Source organism: Poromitra crassiceps (genome assembly GCF_964638095.1).
Source record: "Poromitra crassiceps genome assembly, chromosome: 3".
Taxonomy (NCBI): Eukaryota; Metazoa; Chordata; class Actinopteri; order Beryciformes; family Melamphaidae; genus Poromitra; species Poromitra crassiceps.
Genome location: NC_139625.1, coordinates 14,047,183 through 14,073,416, shown reverse-complemented (window position 1 = coordinate 14,073,416; position 26,234 = coordinate 14,047,183). Strand labels below are relative to the sequence as shown.

General features: G+C 42.8%; 2 protein-coding genes across 2 annotated transcripts; both read right to left on the bottom strand.

Annotated features, from left to right (window-relative positions):
- Positions 1 to 3,423: 3,423 nt before the first annotated feature.
- LOC310774001 (inosine-uridine preferring nucleoside hydrolase-like) lies at positions 3,424 to 10,591 on the bottom strand (the record flags this gene model as incomplete). The annotated part of the gene is made up of 7 exons (XM_083634052.1): positions 3,424 to 3,576; positions 4,165 to 4,272; positions 5,684 to 5,761; positions 7,167 to 7,303; positions 7,432 to 7,543; positions 9,785 to 9,964; positions 10,412 to 10,591. 7 exons carry the CDS (start codon positions 10,589 to 10,591, stop codon positions 3,424 to 3,426), a joined length of 948 nt encoding a protein of 315 aa, XP_083490178.1.
- A 4,977-nt stretch (positions 10,592 to 15,568) lies between these two features.
- LOC310774002 (protein unc-50 homolog) lies at positions 15,569 to 25,952 on the bottom strand. The gene is made up of 6 exons (XM_083634053.1): positions 25,874 to 25,952; positions 24,511 to 24,782; positions 23,052 to 23,172; positions 21,540 to 21,679; positions 19,479 to 19,586; positions 15,569 to 17,294 (listed from the first exon to the last, which is right to left on the bottom strand). The coding sequence occupies exons 2-6, from the start codon at positions 24,776 to 24,778 to the stop codon at positions 17,158 to 17,160; spliced, it is 774 nt and encodes a 257-aa protein (XP_083490179.1). The 5' UTR covers positions 24,779 to 24,782; positions 25,874 to 25,952; the 3' UTR covers positions 15,569 to 17,157.
- Positions 25,953 to 26,234: the final 282 nt, after the last annotated feature.

Below are 26,234 nucleotides of genomic sequence, written 5' to 3'. Positions count from 1 at the left end.
AGTGGAGAAACAGCACCCACACAACGGAGCTTGGGTCTGCTGTGGGAGATCACATCCGACACATTCACCTACTCCGCATCTACCATGAACAAACCATTCACCCGACGTGGAGTCCTCTCCACTGTCAACAGTGTTTTTGATCCCCTGGGTTTGCTGGCACCGTCACGATCCAGGGCAGAGCCCTCCTCAGGGAACTTACATCTGAACAGTCAGACTGGGACACACCCCTCCCGGAAGACACACTGAGTAGATGGGAGGCTTGGAGGGATTCGCTCCAAGACCTAAAACAGCTTCATGTTCCACGTACGTACACAGTAACCTCACTCACTAAAGCAGCATGCACAGAATTGTGTGTGTTTGCAGATGCTTCAACCAAGGCCATTGGTGCTGTGGCGTACCTGAAAACAGTTCAGGAAGATGGGCAAGTCGAAGTAGGAGATCGTTCTGGGCAAAACAAAGCTAGCACGCCTCTCCGAGCCTACCATCCCAAGGCTTGAGCTGTGCGCTGCCGTCTTGGCAGTAGAGATGGCAGATCTCCTACAGGATGAGCTGGACCTTAAGTTGGAAAGAACGAAATTCTACACAGACAGCAAAGTAGTGCTCGGCTATATTTGTAACGAATCAAAACGATTCTACACATACGTCCACAATAGAGTTCAACGTATCCGACAGTCATCAAAGCCTGAACAATGGCACTATGTATGTACAGAAGAAAACCCTGCAGACCATGCGTCAAGATCCTTACCTGCATCCCGCTTGGCACTGACCTCTTGGTTCACTGGACCCTCCTTCCTGCGTCAGCCACCTGCAGAGGAAACACGTACACATGAGATGTTCGAGCGAATTGAACCTGGAAATGACTCAGAAATTCGACCACAGGTACACACCTGTGCTACTCACCTGGAACTAATACTTACCTCTGAGCGCTTCCAACGCTTCTCCACCTTCGCTTCCCTGGTAAGAGGAGTAGCATTGCTCGTCCACATGGCAAGATCCTACAAACATTCAAACCACAACAGCAAATGCAAAGGCTGGCACAGATGCGACGTACCTCGTACTCCAGGCGAATTGGCACAAGCAAAGAATGTTATCCTCAAAGCAACGCAAGAGGCAGCCTTTGCAAAAGAACTTTCAGCCCTCCGAGCCAACAAAGCAATATCCAAAAACAGCCCCTTTGCAGAAACTCAGTCCAATCTTGGAGGACAACTTCATCTGCGTTGGAGGCCGACTAAAGCATTCAGAACTTGCAACTGCAGAAAAGAACCCAATACTTCTACCCAAGGATAGCCACATCTCTCCCTACTGCTCACACGACAGCACCATGAGCATGTGAAACACCAAGGCCGCCACCTGACGGAAGGAGCGATCAGGGCAGCAGGATTGTGGATCTTGGGAGGCAAGACGCTGATCAACTCAGTACTCCATAAATGCATAGAACAGCGCATGGCAGACCTGCCAACGTCTAAAAACCTGCCCTCCATTTACGTATGTGGGGCTTGATGTGTTTGGACCCTGGTTTGTCACAACTAGACGCACAAGAGGAGGACAGGCGAACAGCAAGCGGTGGGCCATCATGTTCACCTGTATGAGTTTGAGGGCTGTGCATATCGAGGTCATCGAGGCTATGGACTCCTCCAGCTGCATAAATGCTCTCAGGCGCTTCTTCACACTCAGAGGCCCTGCGACACAGCTCCGATCCGATTGCGGTACTAACTTTATTGAAGCGTGCAAGGAGCTTGGGATGGACAAAACGGTACAGAGATACCTCAGCGAGCAGGGATGCAGCTGGGAGTTTAACCCACCACACTCCTCTCACCAGGGAGGCTCTTGGGAACGTATGGTCGGTATTGCCAGAAGAATCCTTGATTCAATGTTTCTACAGCACAAAACTCGCCTAACCCATGAAGTGCTTTGCACACTAATGGCAGAGGTCACAGCCATTATAAATGCGCGACCACTCCTACCTGTGTCTGCAGACCCGAAAAAACCCTTCATACTCTCACCCTCAATGCTCCTTACGCAGAAGTCAGGAGTTCCACCTCCACCCAGGGAATTCTCGGCCAAAGACCTGTACACAAAGCAATGGAGACAAGTTCAGGCCCTTGCAAACCAGTTCTGGACCCGCTGGAGCCATGAATACTTACCTTCCTTGCAGCAGAGACAGAAGTGGACATTGCCTCACAGAAACCTTCAAGTTGGGGATCTAGTTCTGCTCAGGGACAAGCAGACCGCCCGCAACTGCTGGCCCATGGCCAGGATCACCACCACATTCCCTGGAAAGGATGGACTTGTAAGAAAGGTTGAGGTGAAGACCACCGACCAAGGCAGTGTGAAAACCTTTCTTAGACCAATTGTAGAAGTTGTTCTACTTCTGCCCAAAGACTGATCTCGAGACTAATGTTCTGGATTTGCACAAGTTCTAGTGACCTCACATAGGTCAGGCGGGGAGTGTGTTGCCTTGAAGGCATTTGTTTAATTTTTACTAACTTCTTCTTTAAATAATTATAATAATTTTTAGTTGAAAATGAGAAGTGAATAATTAAAATACTTTACAGTTGAGAAGTATTTTGGGAGATCTATTTTAGTTTGAAATCACATTTTATTTTTGTAAAACATGACATCACTTCCTGTTTTAGTCTCTTCCTGTTGAGCTCCTCATGGTCCTGTAGAGAGACAAAGAATGCTCTGAACACAATCCGACAAATTCCGCTTGCCTTGCACCCTACATCAGGCATCGTGAAGCAATGTTGTAAGTTAATTTATCGACTTTAAACATGTTGGACATATATTTTCAATTATTTAGTCAAAAAGTGACTTTTGTTAAGTTATTTAGAAACTGTTTGTTTACAGATGTGTATGGCTAATGCTAATGCCAGTGGCCATGTTGAATGCTATCTACAATGCAAGATAACAATGTACAATGTAAAACACGGACACTGAATGTTTTTTGTATTGTTTTTATTTACAGTTTTCACCATACAACGTGTTAATCAAGAAGAGTGACAAGTAAATGGTCAAACTTACTTACGGCTCTATCTTCATTGACTCTGGTTTAACTGAGTGTTTAGTCAGAGTTTCGACACTCCATGAGAGCATTACACAGACAGAACCCACTTAATCAATTTTATGTAAAGAAGATTGATACAAAGTATCACAATTAATGTATCAATGATATATTGATGTTTAAAGCCACCAAACTCTGAATGACTACTTGCCATCTGACATGTGACCTCTTCTTGTCCTTGTTACCACGTCGCTCAGTGTGAACTGAAAAAAGTTAAGATGGATTTTTTTATAAAAATTTTGGTTCATAAAATCGAGTTGTGCTTTTATGATGTAAGTGATGATTCCCCTTGTTTAAAAAAAAATCAATTTCTGTCAGTGATTTTCAGGGCGAGTTGCTCCACCCAGAGTGTAGCCACTCTACTTCAGCGAGTCCATCAGCATCTTCTTGAACTTTTCCAGGTCAACCGCCTTCATGATGATGGCCTTGTGCTTCTTCTTAAGCATCTCCAGATGATCCAGCACCATCATGCCTCGGGTGTAGGTCCCCTCCAGCTCCACTGTCACTCCCACCTGGTGGAGGAAGATGATATTACACATTTGCGCCTCTCTCCATCAACAACAACTCTTGCCACATGTTCAGATAAGTGTCTAATGGGGTAAACTTGGATATCTGTGTTTTTACTTCCTTTATTTGGTTTGTTTATGTTGCCAAGCACTCCTTTCTGTAGTGTTTTTACTGTATATTTCCCCCCAGAGAAGAGCTACCAGACACCCGGGTGTTTCTGGATATTGGCAGAATCCTTGTTGTTAGAGAAAGAAGTAAAATGGACATTTATTCATCTGAAAATGCTGTGGATTATCAAACTGTCCATTCAAATGGAATAACAATGTGTATTCAATGTTTTTACACCATTTCTGACATTTTAAAAGAAGAAATCGATTCGATCATTCTGGTGCATTTCTATCCACAGCTGTTCCTTTGACCAATCGAACTGAGATGAAGATCTAATTCTAGCAAAACAAACTTATTCATATAAACATGTTGTGGGTTATTATTACTGTGTGATACAGTATCTCAATAGCTATAAAGTATGTTGTATTGTATTGCTGAAAAGGAAAAAGGGAAATGTTAAAGGGATAAAAACAGTAGATCTTCACCTGTTCGCTCTCTGTCACAAATGTGTCGTCAATGGCAGCAGCCATGGCGTAGGTGTCATATGAAGTGAAACGAGCCAGCTCCTTCTGATACCTCGCAGTCTGGGCCATCTGCAATAACACCAATACAACATAACTCTTAATTATGAGAAACACATTTTTGATATCAACAAAAACACGACAGCTATTCTCATTCTCTCAAATATAATGGCATATATTACTATTGAGATGATCATTTCTTCCCCCCTATTACAAATACAAGTACTACAACTTTTTCTGTTAATTGGTTTATTCAGGGCCAATTATAAACATTCTAAATAGGTCATCAGTGATTGGACGATCCCACGGTAAAAGAAAGAAAAAAAAGAAAATCTTAAAGAAGAATTTCGTTTTTTTTTAACCTGGACCCATCTCCTGGCAATAATTATGATTTGGCCACTCACCCAGCGATGTCCGCGGTGTTTCTGGCCGTCCTAGCGTTGTTTTGAGATCAATAGCGTCCAAGTCAGTTGTAAAATGGAGCTGATTTGGGGCCAAGTGTGAGCCTGTCTTTCCTGCATCTAAATAGCTATTTTTATTCCCGTTTTCGCCACATATCGTCATAATGTGATCCCTCAACATCCACCAGAGTGATATTTCGCCCCAGGCCATTTCCTGGACTCTCACAGGGATCAAATTACCTCAAACGTGATCTCGGTCACCAAGTCTCGTCAAGTCCCGCGATACTTTCCTGCCGGCTGGCCAACTACAGGTACACGCTTTGCGGTGGTGGTTTTAGCGTAACCTATGTGGGGTTTGGCATAACCTATGTGGGATTCGAAATAACGAAGGTTATGCCAAACCCCACATAGGTTATGCTAAAACCACCACCGCAAAGCGTCCTACCTGTAGTTGGCCAGTCGGCAGGAAAGTATCGCGGGACTTGACGAGACTTGGTGACCGAGATCACGTTTGAGGCAATTTGATCCCTGGGAGACTCCAGGAAACAGCCTTTGGCGAAATATCACTCTGGTGGTTCTTGAGGGATCAGATTATGACGATATGTGGCGAAAACGGGAATAAAAATAGCTATTTAGATGCAGGAAAGACAGGCTCACACTTGGCCCCAAATCAGCTCCATTTTACAACTGACTTGGACGCTATTGATCTCAAAACAACGCTAGGACGGCCAGAAACGCTGCGGACATCGCTGGGTGAGTGGCCAAATCATAATTATTGCCAGGAGATGGGTCCAGGTTAAAAAAAACGAAATTCTCCTTTAACTTATTTTAGGTTGAATTACAGTAGAATTCGGTCCATAATAATCCAAAAAACAAAGTGCTTTTGCCTGGAAGCACTTCTCAGAGTAATCCAATAGGTGGTCTCATCTATGATCATTAGGTCATCTTTGTTCAGATTACAGTTGTCACTATTTGTAATCAGACTGTATATTTATTAGGCTATTTTGTAAACGTCCTCTAGATATTGTTTTCTCTGTATTCCAGTGTACCTATATGTACCAAAATGACTGGCACACTCTTACCTTCATGGTGTGGCTGAAAATCCTCTCCATGAAACGAGCCTTGTCAGTGTTTTGGGCCAGCCAAGCATCACAGAAAGACTGGAAAATAAAGGATAAAAAATAAAATAATAAATAAAAATTCATTACTTCTGTGTGACCAAGAGAGTGATCATTTAAAAAAAGGTTTCTTGATTGTAATGCAATTGAAAGTTTGTGAAACATTTGTCAGAAAATTGAAGACACCTTCGTCAACATTTGAACACTAATGTACCAGTATTTATCTTTTTTTTTATATTTTTTTCCCCAGCTTTTTTTATCCCATTTTTATCCCCCATTAGTGCTAATTTAATTTATTTATCCTGGTTGCTGCTCCACCCTCTGCCGATCTGGGGAGAGCCGAAACTGGCTCCATGCTTCCTCCGAGACATGGGCAGTTAGCCAGCCGCTTCTTTTCACCTGACAGGGGAAGCTTCACCGGTAGGACATAGCACGTGGGAGGATCATGCTATTCCAACGAGTTCCCCTCCCTCCGAACAGGCGCCCCCAACAACCAGAGGAGGCACCACATCAGTGACCAGGATATTGCATGTTTTTTGGTGTGGGGTTCCTATATGAAGGGAACCCCCAGGGGGCACAGGGAGAACATGCAAACTCCCCACAGAAAGGCCCTTTTGACGACCCCACTCAAGGACATGCGGACGGGCACCCACTCCTTCAGCGCTCACAGCATCCCAGGTGAGAATTGAACCCAGGACCTTCTAGCTGTGAGGCGACAGCGCTTACCACTGCGCCACCGTGTCCCCCTAAACGGCGACACTTAATTGGTTGTGATGTGGGTTGCAAAATATTGCTCTATGTATTAAACTCACAACTGCATGAACTGACTGACTGACAAGTGAATGCATATAAACACTTAAAAATGTAATTATTTATTTACGTTTACTTTAAAGTGTACAAAATATGTCAAGGACCACAATGGAAACAAGCCCTCGGGCTTTATTGTGTTTAATTCCTTTTGATCAATATTGTTTCTTATATTGTCTTTCACAATCATGTATTTATTGAATCAATAAAGATATCAATCAATCAATCAATCAAAATAGTCTGTTTTGTAGAAATTTCCAACAATTTGAATCATGTAAGTGAAGTAGCATCATTTATTAAATTGATTCAAATAGAGCTCAGATAAACTGACTGAATGAATTAATCTAAGTGTAGCTAAGCCATTTGTGCTGATCATGCAAATGCATTTCAAATGTGTTTCATTTTAGTAGTGTACGAATGACAAATTTCCATTGAACTGAAATAAGAAATGTACGTTGTCTGGTTACATGGATCCAATAACTGTTTCCCTCCTTGAAACTGTGTCGGTTTGGTGCCTAAGATGATGCATAAAGCTGATTTGTTATTATCACACAATTTAACTGAACTCTCCAGCGACAGTTATGGTAAACATCATGACAACATCATTACATTTCTGAGGTAGCCATCATAGGAACCTCACCCATGGCAGGCTGTTCTTGCAGCTGAACTCCCAAGAAGCGATGTAGGTGGGACAGGAGTATTGGTTCAACACGATGTAGGCGGCCTCAGGATCTGCTACAAAGTTGAACTCCCCACACACTGTGGTGTTGCCCCTGGCTAGACACACAACAAAGTATTTTCTCTCCGTTTACTAAAAGTATGCAATTATTGATATAAAATATATAGTTGACGTTGACACACACACACACACACACACGCACGCACACGCACACACACAAACGTACAGTCGGTGTTGCCTCCCATGATATAGACCCCCTTAAGTTTCTCAGGGAAGGAAGGGTCCAGTTTGACTGCCACAGCCAGGTTGGTGAGGGGGGCCGTGGCTACCAGACTCACCTAGAGGGAGGGAGAGAGAGAGGAATATGACAAAAAGTGCATTGTGGAGAAGAAACAGGCTAGAAGAAAATGCATTACCTCTTTAAAATTTCAGTCAATGTGTGTGTGTACGCAGAATTGTGTTGTTGGGCAAGTTACTTTCAAAATGTAATATACTATATTTTATTTACTTTCATTTGAAAGTCATAAGTTACTTTACAATATTACTGTCTGTGTGTAGAGTAACTCTTTACTTATTACACTACTTTTGCATTACTTTCACCAAAATAACAGCAGTAGCAGAATGACATCGCCACCTCGGAACCATCCCGACAAATAATTTCAACCGCCTTGAAGTCAATGTAAACTGTCAAAATGCTAAATGTTATCCTTTTTCGTTGTTATTGTAGTGGTTATTTGCATAAAAACACACAATTTGATTAGGAAATGATTGTATATTTAAATGTACGCTTTCATAAAAGACATTTAACTCAATTTGTGACTTGTGTTACTTGACAAAGTAACTGGAAGCCTATACTATTACTGGAATTCTTTTGGTAAGTTATATTACTGAGTTACTACTTTTGTAATGAGTTACCCCCAACACTGGCCCTGTAACTTATGAATAAATGCAATGATCTGTTTAACAGAGCCAAATGGAGGCAGGAGTCACAGATTAGAGAGGAGACAGAGTTCAATGTGTACAACTGAATAAAGCTAAAACAGGTGTATTGCTGGTTTTGCTGAAGATGTTGTTGATGCCATAAAAAGTGATGCCCATCCCCTAACCAGCATCCTTGTGATAAGGAGCCGTGTGGTTATCTGAAATGACCAACACCCCTCCAGGTTAGGTCATGATCCTGACTCCCTGAACCTCTGAAGTCAAGCTGTAGAAGTTGAGTGACAATGCGCAAATACTACTGGCCCATTTTTGGGTGAATTAAACATGCAAGAGTAGGTGGTAAGTAGGGCTAGGCAATTTATTTTCCTGAGGGCCATACTGACTTACATCAAGTAAGCGAAGGGCCACACATTGGAGATTATACCGGCCAACACTCCTGATTTTCGCGGGAGTCTCCCTATTTTTAACCCTCTCTCCCGCTGTGATTGGTCATTTCTTGTTAATCTCCTGATAATAGTGATACAAATCCAATGGCTGTAGCAGATGATATTTATTAACATAATTCTGCCTTTTATTGAGTTTTTGGGGGTCGTTTTGTTTTTCTTTGAGTCGGGCCCTGGGGCCGCATTTTGCCGCAGGGCCGCAAGAAATGACTGTTGAACAGTAATTTCTTACACATGAGATTACTTTTAGCCTTTTAGTCATAAAGATTATTGCTATTCCATATTCCAGACTGAAATGTTATAACAGAAGTGGAGTATTGGCCAGAATGACATGAACATTTTGACACTTATTCAGCGGGTATCTTGCATGTTGCGTTCAGGTGCACTGTCAAAAAATATATATATTTCTTTTCAATTCCATTGCGGGCCACACAGGGGGCGCCCGTGGGCCGCATGCCACATTTTGTGCCCATATGTGGCTTATAAGGATGGAGGGCAGATGTATCCTTCCACCATAGCTACTTTACCATCAAACTCTCTCTTTGGTTTCAATGCCAGATCCATGCACCAGAAAACAGCCAATACTGTATCAATATTATTTACAGTGTCGGGGGTAACTAATTACAAAAGTAACACAATTACATGTAATATATTACTTTTAGCAGTAACTCGGTAATATAACTTATAGGATTTCAGTAATATAATACCAGTTGCTTTGTCAAGTAATACAAGTTACAAATTGAGTTACTTTTTTTTATTTTATCAAAGCACATATTTAAATAAAGATACAATAATTTCCTAATCAAACTGTTTTATGCAAATAACCACTGACCAATGACAATAACAAAGGAAAAGGATAACATTTAGAATTTTGGATTGTTTATACTGATTTCAAGGCGGTGGAAATTATTTGTCGGGATGTTCCTGGGCGGAAAAGTAGTGTAATAAGTAACGAGTTACTCTACACAGACAGTAATATTGTAAAGTAACTTATTACTTTCAAATGAAAATTAACTAGTAATATGTAATATGTATATTACATTTTGAAAGTAACTTTCAGTAAAAAAGAAAAAGAAAAAGTAACTTGCCCATTGCACTATCAGGATGAATGTGTACATCAGCCAATGAGAATTGAAACATGGTGATTTCTTAGCTCGGACACTGGATGGCTGTAGTGGAGCTTGAGCGTCTACCCACCTCTCCAGGGTTCTCCTTGACCATCCTGATCATAGCCTCCACAGCTCCTTCCTTCTGCATCAGCTCCAGGCCGGGAGCGTCTGGGTCTGGGGCATCGCCGAGCCCGTCCATCCCATGGAAATCCCCTGCATGGATGTTCTGGCCCAGCAGGGGCTCTGAGCAGCCACGGTACACCGGGATCTGGTAGTTTAAGATGGGGTTTAGCTTCCTGTAGGACAGAGGGTCCCAACCTTTTTGGCTTGTGAGACTCCACTTTGATGTCACAAAAATCTAGGGAGCCCAGACATAAACTTAGAATTCACACTTTTTTCTCAGAATTCTGACTTTATTCTCAGAATTCTATCTGTATTCTCAGAATCCTGACTCAGAACTCAAAATATTTTTTTCACATGTGGTCCTAATCCTCTTCCATATTTTTAAATTGTGTGTGGTGTAAAAATAAATAAATAAAAATGAAAGAAATCAGACAAGCCCATTTGAATTCAATGTCTCATGCGACCCACACACACACACACACACACACACACACACACACACACACACACACACACACACACACACACACACACACACACACACACACACACACACACACACACACACACACACACACACGCTCAAACTTACATCCAGTCTCTTGCAGACCTTCAGGATACGGAGTGCATTTTTGCAGACATTATCGAGGGGTGTGTTGCCATGGCAACAGGTGATTCCCAGGACTTCCACATCGGGAGCCGCAAGAGCCACCATGATGGCCTGGGCATCGTCCACCCCGATGTCCACGTCTATCACCAGCCTCCTCTTCATCCTGTCTGGGAGAGATGGGAGACAAAGGAGGAAGTAGATTCAGGAGTTGCAGTTGTCTAGGCATGTTGTTACCAGCGTCTGTAGCCTACTAGCAGTTGTGCTCACGGGCGCCGGAAGCAGGGGGACATGGGGACAATTTGTCCCCCTAAAAAGTTGGTCCCCCTAAAAAAAATATATTTTTTTTTTCTAAAAAAAATATATATATATTTTTTTCAAACAACCCAACGACCTGAGTGAGAAAAGGAGAAAATACTGAATAATGACATCACTACAGTATAATCCTAATGTTAATTATTAGATATTCCTCTAAATATGGCTAAAAATCATCCAAACGTCCAAAAAAAGAATGTCTCAGACTGTTTTCAATAATGAAGACTACTTCACTAGTCAATGACTGTTTATCCATCCCATTCACGAATCCATGGTTCCTTTCCATTCATCTCTCTCTCCCCTGCAGCAACGCCCTCAGGTTACATCAGCCATTCATAAATATGCACGCCCTCTTTATCCCTGTCCAATCAATGTCTCCCACGCTTTCCCTCTCTTCGGCTGTTGGCCAATCACCTAAATGAAGTTCTATTTCAGACTCTTGCAAGTTGTAACTCACCCTGTTTGTCACCCATAGCTGCTGTTCCTGCGTAGCTGTTGCTTCGCCCCTCCTCCTCCCCTGAACACCACCAATTTCATGACTCCAGTAGAACTCCCTATGGGGGTTCTCTATCCTATAAATCATTGACGTCCTCCTCTTGTCTCAGAGGAGCGTCATCATACCATGGAGTCCTTCGCCAAATCTAAGTGTTGTTTGTTTTATCATTAAAGTTTATCGTACTTTCCTTCTAGTCTCCCATTATTGAAACATAATTTACGAGCGTCGACTCCCTTCCTGCTTTTGTCCCCCTAATTGCAAACTCCTTCCGGCGCCACTGGTTGTGCTGCATGCACAGGTAGGCTCTGATCTTCCTGATGTTATTGTTGTACAGGCACTTATCCTAATTTGTTCACAACAGACTCTTCTCAACTCATTTTGGAGGCTAGGGTGAGACTATACAAAACAAAAAACAAAAAAAACATTTTACATCTAAATTTCAAAACAAATCTACCTTAGACTGTTTACATTTACTTCTAACATTACTGAAGTATATACTTACTGTAGGCTATAACATCCATTCTGTATGGAATCACTAGATCACAAATAGTTAGGCTACATATTCAAATACTGCACCACTAACTTGTTGTACTGTAGCATTTAATCCACACATGGGCAACATACGGCCCTGTTTTTTTTTTTTTTTTTTTTTTTTACAGTGCACCTGAACGCAACATGCAAGATACCCGCTGAATTAAGTGTCCAAATGTTCATGTCATTCTGGCCAATACTCTTCTGTTATAGCATTTCAGTCCGGAATATGGAATATCTTTCAATAATTTTTATGACTAAAAGGCTCAAAGTAATCTCATGTGTAAGAAATGACTTCTACATTGAAGGAGAAATTTAAATAATTAACTTGTTGGTTTTGGATTTATTTAGCTTCAAGAGTGCATTTTTGTTCATGTGACCCTCAACACAGGCTTTGAGAATCCCGGCCACTTACTGATACTTATGCTTAAATTAACCCACTCATATTCTGGTTTATTTCAAGAAAAACATTTCGGCTAGTGGAAATTCTAATTGGCTGGTAACTTTAAAATCTAGCAGCCATATTGGCAGGTGGTGAAAAAAGTTAATTTCAAGCCCTGCAGGGAGAGCAGGTGGTGACATAAGAGTGAGTGAGAAAAGGATCAAATATTGGTGGTTAAGACTGAATAATGACATCACAACTGTTAATTTAAAATGAGTTATTCCTCTAAACCTGGCTTCAAATGCCCCAATTTTTTTTTGCGCTGGCGCCCTTCAGCCCTCAGCAAAATCTGGTAGCGAGGACATTTTTTTGTGGCCCTCTCTATCATCAAAGTTGCCCATCCATGGGTTATGGCATGACAATATTTGTTCGGCCCCCGGCAACAATCTGGGTTTCTCATGTAGCCCCCCATGAAAAATAGTTGCCCACCCCATATTGAATATTGCTGACACATGAATACCTAAATAAATAGAGTGAGATATTTAGAAAGTTTTGTTTTACCTGTAATGTATGGCGACTTGATTCCAAAGTGCTGCAGCCTGAGAGGAGAACTTACTATAGGCTACAGAATGTCTCTCTGCTAATAGTCTACAGCAGCTTTTAAATGTAAGGAGACGTTATGCAGGTAATGTAAGCATGCAGTTTAACAACATAGTTCCCCCCTTTATTTGCACAATTACAAAACAGTGCATTCTGTCCCAGGGGCATTTCTCATTATCTAGAGACAAACTTGCTGCTGCCTTGCTAGCTAATGGTTTTATAGCTTAAAAACGCAGGGCACATCATCTCCAGATGCATGACGACTTCATGATATGCAAAATTTCATCATGCAATTGCCCCACCAATTTTATACAGGCCAACCCAATTTTATCCAGGCCCACAATTGAATTACTGCCTACACCACTGTTCTGTCCCTTTAATCGCCGGTCATGAGCCATATGCTGTGGACACTGCATGTCCCAGGCTATTGGGAGGAAATTGTCTCCTGCGAAATTTCAAACCGTAGCCGCGCTGAAATCTCTCCGTTCTTGATTGATTACCAGCTGAGTTACAGTTGTTCATGTTTGTCCCTTGAGTTTTGAAACTGGAGGCCAGATCTGACACTGAGTCAGCTCTTACAATTAAATAGACTTGAATAGAAAATAAATCAGCTATAGCTGATTTATTTTCTATTGATATATTTTATATTTATATTATATTTATTTATATATTTATATTTATGTTATATAGATTTATATCAGCTATAGCCGATTTATTTTCTAGAGAAAGGGGGGGGGGGGTAATAGTAAGTAAGTAAGTAAAACTTTATTTATATAGCACCCTTCTCAACACGAATGTACAGAGTGCTTAACAAGTTAAAGCAACATTTACAAAATATAAGCACAATATATAAATATAAAACAGGGGACATAAAACAGAGGAATAAAACAGACTTATGGTACATAAATCAACAGATCAAAATTACATAAAATCACGACAAATCAAAAGCCTGTCTAAAAAGGAGTTTTTAATTGTACTTTAAAAATCTCCACTGAGGCGGAGGCTCTCAGGCCCTGGGGAAGAGCATTCCAGAGCCTAGGGGCCACAGCCGCAAAAGCACGGTCCCCCTTGGTAGTCAGCCTGGTTCGAGGCACTCCCAAGAGGCCTAGCTCAGAGGACCTCAGGGCCCGGTTTGGTGTGTAAGGGTGAAAAAGGTCAACTATGTATGCGGGGGCTTGGCCATGGACAGCCCTAAAGGTGAAAACCAGAATTTTAAAATGGATTCTAAAGTGGACCGGGAGCCAGTGTAGGGCGGAAAGGATCGGAGTAATATGGGATGTTTTATTGGACCGGGTGAGTAGTCTGGCTGCAGCATTTTGGACCTGTTGTAACCGGTTTATTGAAGTTTTATTGAGGCAGGAAAAAAGGGCATTACAGTAGTCAAGCCGGGAGGAAATGAAAGCATGGATAGCCATCTCCAGCTCGGCGGTGGACAGGATGCCCCGGAGCTTGGCTATGTTCCTGAGATGAAAAAAACAGTTAGCCTACACAAGGCAAGCGAGACTAACAACATAAGTGTACAAGGTGAATTATAGTAAAGTTGCAGTTCTGAGCCGCTTGGTGTTCTCCTGGTAGTCAACACACACAACTATATTTCAAGGTTTCTGGCTGAGAACAATGGGTGTGATTTGCAGCCTGTTAAACCAGTGTGACGAGTGACACCCCTCTGCACCCTGTCTGTGCTGCTGCTGTCTGTTGTCTCTGTGCAGGTATTGCCTGTGCTGCTGCTGTCTCTGTGCAGGTACTGTCTGTGCTGCTGCTGTCTCTGTGCAGGTACTGTCTGTTGTCTCTGTGCAGGTACTGTCTGTGCTGCTGCTGTCTCTTGTCTCTGTGCAGGTACTGTCTGTGCTGCTGCTCTCTGTTGTCTCTGTGCAGGTACTATCTGTGCTGCTGCTGTCTCTGTGCAAGTACTGTCTGTGCTGCTGCGGTCTGTTGTCTCTGTGCAGGTACTGTCTGTGCTGCTGCTGTCTCTGTGCAGGTACTGTCTGTGCTGCTGCTGTCTGTCATCTCTGTGCAGGTACTAGAGGTGCTGCTGCTGTCTGTCATCTCTGTGTAGGTACTAGAGGTGCTGCTGCTGTCTGTTGTCTCTGTGCAGGTACTGTCTGTGCTGCTGCTGTCTGTTGTCTCTGTGCAGGTACTGTCTGTGCTGCTGCGGTCTGTTGTCTCTGTGCAGGTACTGTCTGTGCTGCTGCGGTCTGTTGTCTCTGTGCAGGTACTAGAGGTGGGCGTGGCAGAGGGTCATCAGGAACACTGACAGCACCTGGGCCCTGCTGTGTGCCACTCAGGCCCCCAGCATCAGGTCACATGAAGCAAATTGAACATGGTGGCCAAGCTTGGTATTACAAGTCACATGACACCCTGCAGCCCAGAAAGAGTTTTCCCCGTCCACTTACATGGGGAAAGAAGCAGCTGTAAAACTCAGTTGGGGGGGGGGGGTATGGGTGTGCAATGGGGACAGCAACAGCGCCCTCTGTGGCTGGATTGGAAGATAAAACCATAAATTGTACAATGACATTGTGATATTTTGGGAACTGATGGATTTTGAGATATTTTGGAGTGTGAGATATTTTAACAGGAGCTCAAGTTTCCTGAAATTTACCTGTGAACGATGCATTGGCAATTTTTTGGGGGAAGATCTAACCATTATTCAAAGATGAAAATGGAGCCATGCACGTAAACTGGCTCAGCAAATGGCGGCCTCTGCTGGGAATTAGGCGCATTACCGATTGGGTAGATACAGATCTGCAGGGACACATTTATTAATACAAATTGCAGAGAATAAAACTGAGTCTACTGAGGCAATTCCAACTTCTGATAAAACCTTTTTATTCAAAGTGCTTTGGAATGTAGGCCTATACTTTGAGTAAAAAGCTACGCCCAAAGAAAGTCACTCACTCGCATCCCAATGTCCTCTTCCCTATATTTTTCTCTTCAATAAACACAATTTAAAGTATTTTAAAGGATAAGTTCACCCAAAAATGAAAATTCAGTCATTATCCATCTACTCACGCCCATGCTGGTGCTGTTTTTTAGTCCACAAAACATTTGTGGAGTTTCACAGCAAAACAACGTGCAGCATTCTCCTGAACCAGCGGTTCCCAACCTTTTTGGACTGGTGGCCCACTTGAATCTCAAAAATGTCAGCGGCCCACATCCGACCGTAAACAGTACGCAGGCCAAATAATGTGTCCTCAGAGCACTTTGTATTGGAACGATAAAAGGAGCTGTCCATCAGCACCACACAGTAATCAGAAACTAAAATGGAGGGGCTGTCTGCAATAGTCTAATAATGAACAAATAATTGATTACAAGTTAAATAATGGTATCATTCAACAACGGAGAAATGCATTTTCACACATAATAACAGTTTGCCCTACCCCCAGTGGGCCGGTTGGGAATGGCTGTCCTAAACAACTGAAGTGGATGGAGTCCAACTTTCAAATGTTAAAAAAGAGAGAGAGAAAAAAAGCTTCCATACTGCTCACCTGGCGTAATCCAAGTCTCCACAAGCCTTGCGATGCCAAGTTGACTTGAAAAGACATGATTTACAGTACACCATGTTTCTGGATGAAATCTTCACTGTAGCAGGCTACAGTAACTGTGCCTCACACATTCTTGGCCCACATGGCTACAGTGAAGATTTGAGCTAAAAAAAAAAGGGTGTAAATGACATATTTTCGTCAATTTGGCATCTCAGGGCTTGTGGAGACTTGGATTATGCCAGGCTTTTTTTTTTTTTTTTACGTTTGAAAGTTGGTTGCTATCCACTTCATTTGTTGAGGAGAATTCTACAACGGTGTTCTGCTGTGAAACTCCACAAAAGTTTTGTGCAATAAAAACCTTCACCCGTCCTTCCACCAGCACAGGGATGAGTACCGGTACATAATGACAGAATTTTCATTTGTGAACTTATCCTTTAAGTAATTTTTTTTTAAGAAAACCAAACAAAATAATAGCAAGCTTTTCCTCTTCAGAAACAATTCAATTCAATGTGTGTGTGTATACAACCGGCCAGAATACTATTTACAAATGATACAAAAGAACAACAATAAAAGCTGTTATCTGCATTCTGTCCCCTGGTGGTTTCCACAACTAGTCCAAACTAATTGTGTCCACTGCCTTTGCAGCTCCAGCTCAACATGAGAGCCAAACAGAAAATCAACTGAGAGTCGATTAAGAGTCAACCATTTCACCGCAAGTGAGCCGGGAGTCAACTGGGATCAATCAACTAACAACCAGCCAGCGTCCCGGTTCACTGAGAGTCAAGCAGGAGGTGGAGGAGGAGCACTCGCACGGATAGTGACTGACAGCCAACAAGGGGATATGTCAACTGGGAGTGAGAGTTGATTTTGCGAGTCCGTTCGGGAGCCCACCGGTGTCCCCGCCCTGGGTGAGCCGCACCGGGTCTTACTGGACTCGGTACTTGTAGAACCAGCACAGTGCCTTTGTGAAGTTCCAGCCCAGAGAGATGGACAGGATGTAGACGAGGCCGAGGAGAGCGAAGGGGTACAGCAGCACCACCGTGTTCTTCAGGAAAGGTAGTGCTGTGTGGAGGAGAGCAGAAGAAAAGTCCATTAATATCTCACCACCTTCAGACCAGAGGTGATATTCAACATCTTGACCATTTTCACAGTACTCAGTGTTTCCCCCAGTATTTTATCCACCACCATGGGACAAGAGGGGGGAGGGTGTTGTCAAGAAATGCAGAGGCATAAAAGTAAGCGAAGGCAGATGGACGGACAGACATAATCACTAAAATCCTTGCATTTACACAGCAGATTAGCCCTGCTCTAGTCGTCAGCCTATCGATACCCACCAATGATAGAGAGAGAAAAATCAGTAGTATGTTTGATTTTTCATTAAGAGAAAGCACTGCCGGTATCCAGTACTGTTGCAAATGAGTATTGTAACCGTTTCAAATTTTTCGGATGGATACTTTTTGATCATATACATATATAACAGGTATCAACCTGTTGCAAATGAGTATTGTATCCCTTTCAAATTTTTAGTATCGATATGTGCCAATACTTTCGACAACCCTAAGATATTTGCGCATACTTGTGTGGATCAGAATCAAAATGTCTCGTTAGCATCAGTTCAGGTTGGGCTTCCCATAGACAACCAGTGTAGGGCTGGGCAATATAATCGATACGGCAATATATCACGATATTTTATTTCCCGATACTGTATCGATACTTGGACGGCAAGTATCGCGATATAAAAAATAAATAAATATATATATACCTATATATATATATATTTTTTTTTTGCAGGCCATGCCATGCCAGGCCTCTGCATCTGGTGATTCCCACCCCTAATCGATACTGTATCGATATTTCCCATATCGATGCGTTCCCATATCAACACTCAGTAGTTTTGACTAAATTTGTCCACTAACTTATCAGTATAAAGTGATGTACATATTATTACACTACCTGGGTGGTACACAGTGTGTTGTATCTTTAGCTCTATTATTTAATTTTGAGTAAATTCTGTAGAATATCGCAATATGTATCGCATCGCAATATATCGTGATACAATCGTATTGTGACCCAAGTATCGTGATACTAGGCATGGGTCGATTTCCGGTTTTACCGGTTCGGTTCGGTATATGAGCCCAAACCGGTTTGATCACGTGCGAACCGAAAAAACCTAAAAAAAAAAAAAAAAAAAAAAAAAATTTTTTTTTAGTTTTTTTGCCAGTCCATTCTGATTGCACTATTGTTCTTATTAGCCTCTTCTCAAGTTGCACTAGTAGGCAAAAGTCTTATTTTGTTTATTATGTTGATGTTTGAAGAAAAGTTAAGCTGAATAGTTATGAGAAATAAAAACAGTGTGTTGTTACAGTTAAAAGGTTCTGCTTATTTGTATTCAGTGTTCGTGCTGGTTGGCAGCATACCAGCTTAGAGGTGCATTATCGCCACCAACTGCAGCCGCTTTTATACGTTTTTTTGGGGAATATCGAACCGGTTTCAAAATGTTCAAACCGACCCATGCCTAGGCCCTATATTGTGTGAATTTGTGAGTTTTGAAGTTTATAAGGCAGCTCAGCGGTAAGCCAATCCATTCTGATTGCACTGCTTGTGTTTTTATTAGCCTTTTCTCAAGTTGCACTATAGGCAGAAGTCTTATTTCATTTATTATTTTGATGTTTAGAAGAAAAGTTGAGCTGAATAGTTATGAGAAATAAATACAGGGTGTGTTTGTTACACAGGTGTCCTGCTTCTTTTTATTCAGTATCATTGCTGGTTGACAATACCAGCTTAGAGGTGTATTATCGCTATCAGGTGGACTGAAGTTGCACTACAGACAGTTATGGGCCACACTCGGGAGCCCTGCTTAAAAAAAAAAAAAAAAAAAAAAAAAATTATTACAAAAAAAATCGGTATACCGGTTCGATCCGGTTTAGACGGCAATATCGAACCGGTTTTAAAATTTTCAAACCGACCCAGCCCTACGTGATACGTATCGTATCGTGAGATCCCTAGCCCAGCCCTAAACCAGTGTAGTATTGATCAGTTCTACAGTCAATATGCAATCAATCAAACTGCATCATATCATCATATTAGAGGAGAACCACACTGACTGGAGCAGATCTGATTATTGATCAAAGATCAATATTGGCCCAATATACTAGTGTACACTGGTTCTTTTGCACATTTCCCTCTGACAAAACTCCAAGTCCCGCTTGAACTCGGTCTACTTAAATGTGGAAGAAGGGGACTCACCGTTGTATCCTAAGAAGGTGATGTAGAGATAATACCCGATGGCTATCAGCCACAGACTGTTCCCTACAAAGTAACCCAGGAACCAGTCGGAGTTGATCACCACGATATCTGAAACACACAGCAGAACAAGAAACCACCGTCACTCACAACATCATAACATGATCATCCACAACGCCAAGTCTGGCTTTGTCACCACAACTCAGCTAGGATCGTTAGCCTTGCTCATTCAAAACAATGGCCACCATTTGCCACAAGCCAACAATGGCCCTTTGTTTTAAATGAGAGAACATGATGCACAATGCAATTATTTACAGTATTCACCTTATGTTCAGACGCGGGGGTGGGCCAAATTCTTCCGGGTCGTGTTAACACTTCCGGCGGTCACGGCGCCAAATACAAGAGAACGTCAGAAGAAGAGAGTTGTTTTTGTAGCGGACAGTGCAGGGGGGTAAAACAAAGAACGTAGCCTACTACTTTGAGCTCGGTACTAGGGATGCACACAATTAATCGAAACTCGATTACATGCTCGTTAAGGATTTACTCGAGCAAAGAAAAATGACTCGATCAAAACAAAACATAAAAGCAACGTGCATTAGATGGTGTTTTCAAATCATTTTTCAATGATCCTCCACAGGGCGCAATGATATCACTGTAACAGACTGTTCAGCGTGTATGCGAGGCTCTGTGTTTGTGCCCTCGAGAGCTGCCGTAGAACAGGAAGTGGGGGACTTTGTTGTTGACAGAGACAGAGCCGGTGTTGACTTGTAGTGTGCTTAGTGCTAACGCTAGGCGCTAACTGAGAATAAATGTGGAAACGTGTTATAACGTTACAGCCTGACTCTCGTTTATTATTTTATTAACAAAGTGTAAGTAATAGGCGGACCCGGACACTCGGCTACATCACTATAGCCCTTTTCAGACAAGTCATAAGATGCTCTACAGTGTTCATTGGGATAAATTGGCTCGCTCCTCTTCCTCAAACCTGGAGCAACGCGGCCACCATCAGCGAGGAAGAGGAAGAGTTGTGACGCATGTACAACAATCACTTGAACAATGTTCATTCGGGATCCTAGTCTCACCTGGACTGGAGCTGAGCAACTCTGCATCAGCGTTTAAGAGCTGCGACGCACTGCAGCAGAAAAAGTAAACAATCTGCGTGGGTAAGTGAGCCCAAAAGGTTATGCCTCTACGTTGTTATGTGTTTCATAGCGTAGTCTATGCTATGCAATGCTGTGATAAATATACAATAAGTTGCTGCTGCATAAATAAAGGTTTTATTGAGGAAAAAACGCATTTGGTATGGAGTGGAAAATTTTGTATTTTTAATTACAATTAATCGATTGATTGATTGATTGTTAACGTTACCAATGATCGAGTTTGGAATTTGCGGAAAATGTGCATCCCTACTCGGTACACAGCAAGCAAGCGGAGTATCCACTGTTAGCCAGGTCAGATAACGTTATGGTCGACAATGACGAGCACTTTCTTGTAAAACATACCTGGACTCCAACAAAGAAAGCTTCGGATGGTTTTCTCTCCTCCGAGCGCAGCGCCAGCCCCTTACGTCTATAAGACCCCGCAGACGTTAACGTAATTCCCTGGAATGCGAGAATTAACGAGCCATTTACATGGCATTGCATTCTTAGACATTGCCGTTTGCTTTTATCTGGTATGTTACTTACATACAATTGGCTAAATTATTAGTTAATTCAGAGTTAGATTATATTGGAGCAGCTGGCCTTTTTCTTTTTTTGAGCGGGGAAGTCGTGACACGACCACACAACCGGATCAAATGGGCGTGGCTACATAAGGTGAATATTACTCAGAGAAAAAACTATTAGCCTAATATTTTAGATTTAAAAACAAAATCATGAAAAGGGAAGGGGGAATAGTATGGGACCTTCAAAACAAGTAATAAGTGACGCACGCACACACACACACACACACACACACACACACACACACACACACACACACACACACACACACACACACACACACACACACACACACACACACACACACACACACACACACACACACACACACACAACCACTCACGGTTGATGAAGAAGAGCTGTAGGAAGTGCAGGATGACCAGCAGGGGGTAGAAAGCGTTGAGGTGGACATCAAAGGCGTATCCCCACTCCACGTCGTAATCTTTACTGGGCTGTTTCAGCAGGTACTTGTTGGTGACCACCCTACAAGAGACACCAGAACTTGATTTCACATAAAGAACCATACAAGTCCATTTTACAGTCCAGGTTTTCACAGGATTCATGTTTTTAAATCATCTGCACGCCACAATTTGAGTATGTGTTCTTTATTCAAAGTCAGATGTAGTTGTAGGTTTTGTTGTACTGTATGATAGTTACACTCCTATGATTTAGATTGACAATGCAACTTCAAGTAGAGTGGCCGTTAATCCAAATGAGACATATTTCCTCCACCTGATGAGTTTTTTTCTTTGTGGTTTCCGAGTGTTCTAATCGGAGGTTGGTGAAATCATGTTGTGAAGCAGTGGTGGCACATAGAGAAAACTCCTATTCACCTTCTTATGTAGAAGAGACAGTCTGGCTTGAGAGACTAACAGGAAGTGTAAACACAATCGGATCCGATTGTGTTTACACTTCCTGTGGCAGAACTGATCCCCGCAGCCTGCTGCTTCCAGTGAGTCACTATAGCTTTGACCCGCAGCCTGCTGCTTCCAGTGAGTCACTATAGCTTTGACCCGCAGCCTGCTGCTTCCAGTGAGTCACTATAGCTTTGATCAGAGAGACGACCTCTGGTTTGAGCAGGTAAAACAGCCGGTGTTTTGAACAGGAAGTCGTAACACAAACGGGTCAAGTGGGCGGGGCTACATAAGGTGAATAATACCAGGACTATAAAGAGACACCTTCGTCAACATTTGAACACTAATGTACCAGTATTTATCTTTTTTTTTTTTTTTTACCCCAGCTTTTTTATCCAATTTTTTATCCCCCATTAGTGCTAATTTAATTTATTTATCCTGGTTGCTGCTCCACCCTCTGCCGATCTGGGGAGAGCCAAAACTGGCTCCATGCTTCCTCCGAGACATGGGCAGTTAGCCAGCCGCTTCTTTTCACCTGACAGGGGAAGCTTCACCGGTAGGACATGGCACGTGGGAGGATCACGCTATTCCAACCAGTTCCCCTCCCTCCGAACAGGCGCCCCTAACGACCAGAGGAGGCACCACATTAGCAACCAGGATATTGCATGTTTTGGTGAAGGGGGTTCCTATATGAAGGAAACCCCCAGGGGGCATGGGGAGAACATGCAAACTCCACACAGAAAGGCCCTTTTGACGACCCCACCCGGGCGGTGGGCACTCGAGGACACGCGGACGGGCACGCATTCCTTCAGCGCTCACAGCGTCCCAGGTGAGAATCGAACGCAGGACCTTCTAGCTGTGAGGCGACAGCTCTACCACTGAGCCACCGTGCCCCCTCAGTATTTATCTCATTAAACCTGGCTCACTTCACCCTCTAGTGGTTAAAATGAGCAATTGGCGATGCATCTGTGTGCAAGGACATCAACAGACCTGCTACTCACCACATGAGGGTGGATATGAGCAGGCCGACTCCAATACAGTCAATGAAGACCACCCACAGCAGCAGCTTCAGAGTCTCCAAGATGCCCATGTCCAGCACCAGGCCAAAGCCTATTGTAGACACTGCACAGGGACAGAGGGGGAGAAAGGACGGACAAATGAGTGTCTATTTTTTTTTTACATGTCTTTCTAACTTAAAAAATAAATGTTTCTATTCTGCCCCCCTGCAAGTAGAACTAGGCTATCTCCCAAAAAAGAAAAAGAAAGCAAACACATTTATATCAAGGAACTTTACTGTGGATTAAAAGTGTTCATTGTCTAATTCACAAATTAGACCACGGACCCCCATTTGTTACAATTTTGTCACAGGGTCCCCCATCTTTGCTTTTATATAGTCATAATAGTCATACATTCTGTCATTGTGTTACTTATGGATGGAATTATAGTGAAAATAAATTATTCCCCTTTTTCCTGGGGAGCCCCTGGAACCCCACTTTGAGAACCACTGCTTTAAGCGACCTTGCCTATATTTTCTCCAACAACCGATATCAACACATGGCATGATTGTGCCTTCAAAACACCATCATGTTAAAGTTATTCAGACTTTTATAGTAGATCGCTCTCTCCCTCTAAAATTTAATGATAGTTATTTCAGCAGCTGCTGTACAGCCCTGTGGTGACAGCCTCCCTTGCTTTCTTCACAGTCATTGGATAAAAGACAGATTTTAGAAAAGCGTCTGTCCTGCAGCGGTTTGACTTTTGAAAACTAGAGCCAATCAAAATGCGGGACATCGTCTCAATTTGTGGGACATTGGAAAATGGAGATAAAGGGTGTGCAGTCCCACACAAAGTGGGACACACTGTCACACGTGTATGAACGAATCAATTGACGAATAAACAAAACAACTATAGACCTTATTCGGTAACCCCGGACAGCGCCATATTGTTGACATACCGTCCTGCAGCTGACAACTATAGTAACGGCCTTATTGTCGTTTCTGTTCCATTACAAAATAGCGATAGTGATGACAGCAATAAAAACCCCAGAGTTGTTGTTTGTATGCTGCCGTTAATGCCTGTAATAATAAACAAAAGAAAAAATGAGGTGAACAGACTTTGCTGTCAGAAAGTTTCCCCTGTTTCTCCCAACTATCCACACACCTCTCCTGTGCTGACGTATCCTCAGTCTCGCTCCCTTCACGTCTGTGGACGGTAGAGATAGAAACAAACCACGGGGACTTTATTGCTGTCATTACTACAGCCATGCCTAACGCAGGTCACCATCTGAACACAACAGGAACGATACAGGTAATGCTAACGGCTAGCTTCCTATAAACGCTGCTCTCACATAGGTTGTCACTTGAGAGCTGCAGCGCTATGTCGAGAACATGGCAGCGGTGGGCGTGCCCGTACGTGAGTGACGTCAATCGAATAAGGTCTATACTAGAGGAAGAGCCTCACCACATAGCCAGACGCTGAGCACCACCAGGAATGCGGGATCGTCCCTGGCCCACTGGTCCTTGGTCTGTTTCCTGTAGTGGAAGTTGCGGTAGACCCTCTGCGGCGAGGTGAACAGGTAAAGCATTTGCCACAGTGCAAACTCAAAGTCCATGGCCTTGAAGCGGAGCAGCCGTCGCAGGTATTTGTAGCGTTTGGCGCCCGCAGTGTGCCGCGCGGCGTCTCTGGAGGTGAGGGCGCCGTTGCCCTGCTGTGAGGTGGTCGGCAACATGGCGCTAAAAAGCACATTAGGAGGAGAGCAGCAAAACAACTTGGGTTACATACTGTACAAGAGAGAAGGAAGCATATTGGGTTCTAGGTGAATGCTACATTTAACCACATCTGAAAGGGCTTTGTTAGAAAAGGTAGACAATCCAGAATGAATTGAGCAGCATTGAGGTGAGCTGACATACATACTCATACAGACAGACAGACATACAAATTGTTTTTAGCTTGCTTGAACGCAACATTCCTGTCCCACGCAGTGTAAAGTAGTGCCCAGCCCAGCCTCAGGACTACTATCAGGCCAAATCCTGTGGTTAACTTTAGGTTTACAACTCGACATGTGATTCAATATCAATCTTTAGATCTTTCTGTGAACTCTAAGAATGGATATGTTACTGCACATGAAGGTATCACTAAGGGGCGGGGCCCCTGATAATTTTTATTTATTTATTTTTATGGTATTTGTCTAATTTATGTGCACCCGTTTCATTTCATCCCCCCGCCTCTGCCTGTCCCACCCCCCAAAGCAGCACACCTAGGGGAAACACTGTAACATTGCGCCAGAGAATATTTAAACAGACTACCATAATACATTTTAAAGGCACAATGCCAAGGGCCAGCGTGTTCCTGCAGTCTTGGTTGTAGGGGGGAATCGAACTCGTGTATTTGGGGTTGAGGCTTTTTAAGTTGAACACGCAACCACAGTCCCACTATAACGCATTTGTTGACATGTCTAGCTACACAAGAGGACGCTAAACCAAAGCTAGCTGTGACATTACATCAAAACGATATAACGTCATGCCTAACGTTACGTGTACTTGTAATGTTATATGAACCAACCAAAGAGCTATACCTAGCTAAGTTAGCTAATAATTCACCCTCTACAAAACAAGTGCTGATAGTTTATTAGCTTGACGTTAGGCAATTGACAAATGTGTTTGCTCAGTTAGCTTGTTGCTAACTAGCGTTAGTCCATTCGTCAGAGCTGAGAAGGCCTAACATTACTCAGTCTCGTTTGTAATTGTAACGTTAGGTCTTGGGACAGAATGACCGCTTTATTTTAATGCGTGAAATGAATATCACTTCTCTGAAAGGCTTTTACCTGTTTGGCTAAACTCCTTCGCAGGAGAAAGCACCAACTCTTCTTGCTGCTTATCCGAGAATCCTGATGCTTCCTGAACTACTCAACTGACTGAACACGTCGCTACTTCCGGTGTTACGCGCTGTTGATCATGGGAAATGTAGTTCGAGGCGAGTATCCTTTTGCTTAAAATACTACCTTTCCTATCCCTTTCCTTAAAATACTGTGTGTGTGCGCTTGCGTGTGAGAATAGCAAATCATAGCTAACATTCCTGGTAACACATTCTGTAGATGTGATGTAACGTTATGTCGCATTTTTATAGATACTGACTGTACTGTAGATCGCTATCTGTGGTTTTGCCTGCAAATGTAACTTTTATTG

Bases quoted from the DNA above. Each gene is read 5' to 3' on its own strand.
- LOC310774002 (XM_083634053.1), bottom strand. From the start codon at position 24,778: ATGTTGCCGACCACCTCACAGCAGGGCAACGGCGCCCTCACCTCCAGA. The intron at 19,587-21,539 runs GTGAGTGGTTGT...TGTGTGTTTCAG, and splicing joins ACAGCTCTTCTTCATCAACC to ATATCGTGGTGATCAACTCC. The intron at 17,295-19,478 runs GTGAGTCCCCTT...TCCTCCACACAG, and splicing joins CACCTTCTTAGGATACAACG to CACTACCTTTCCTGAAGAAC.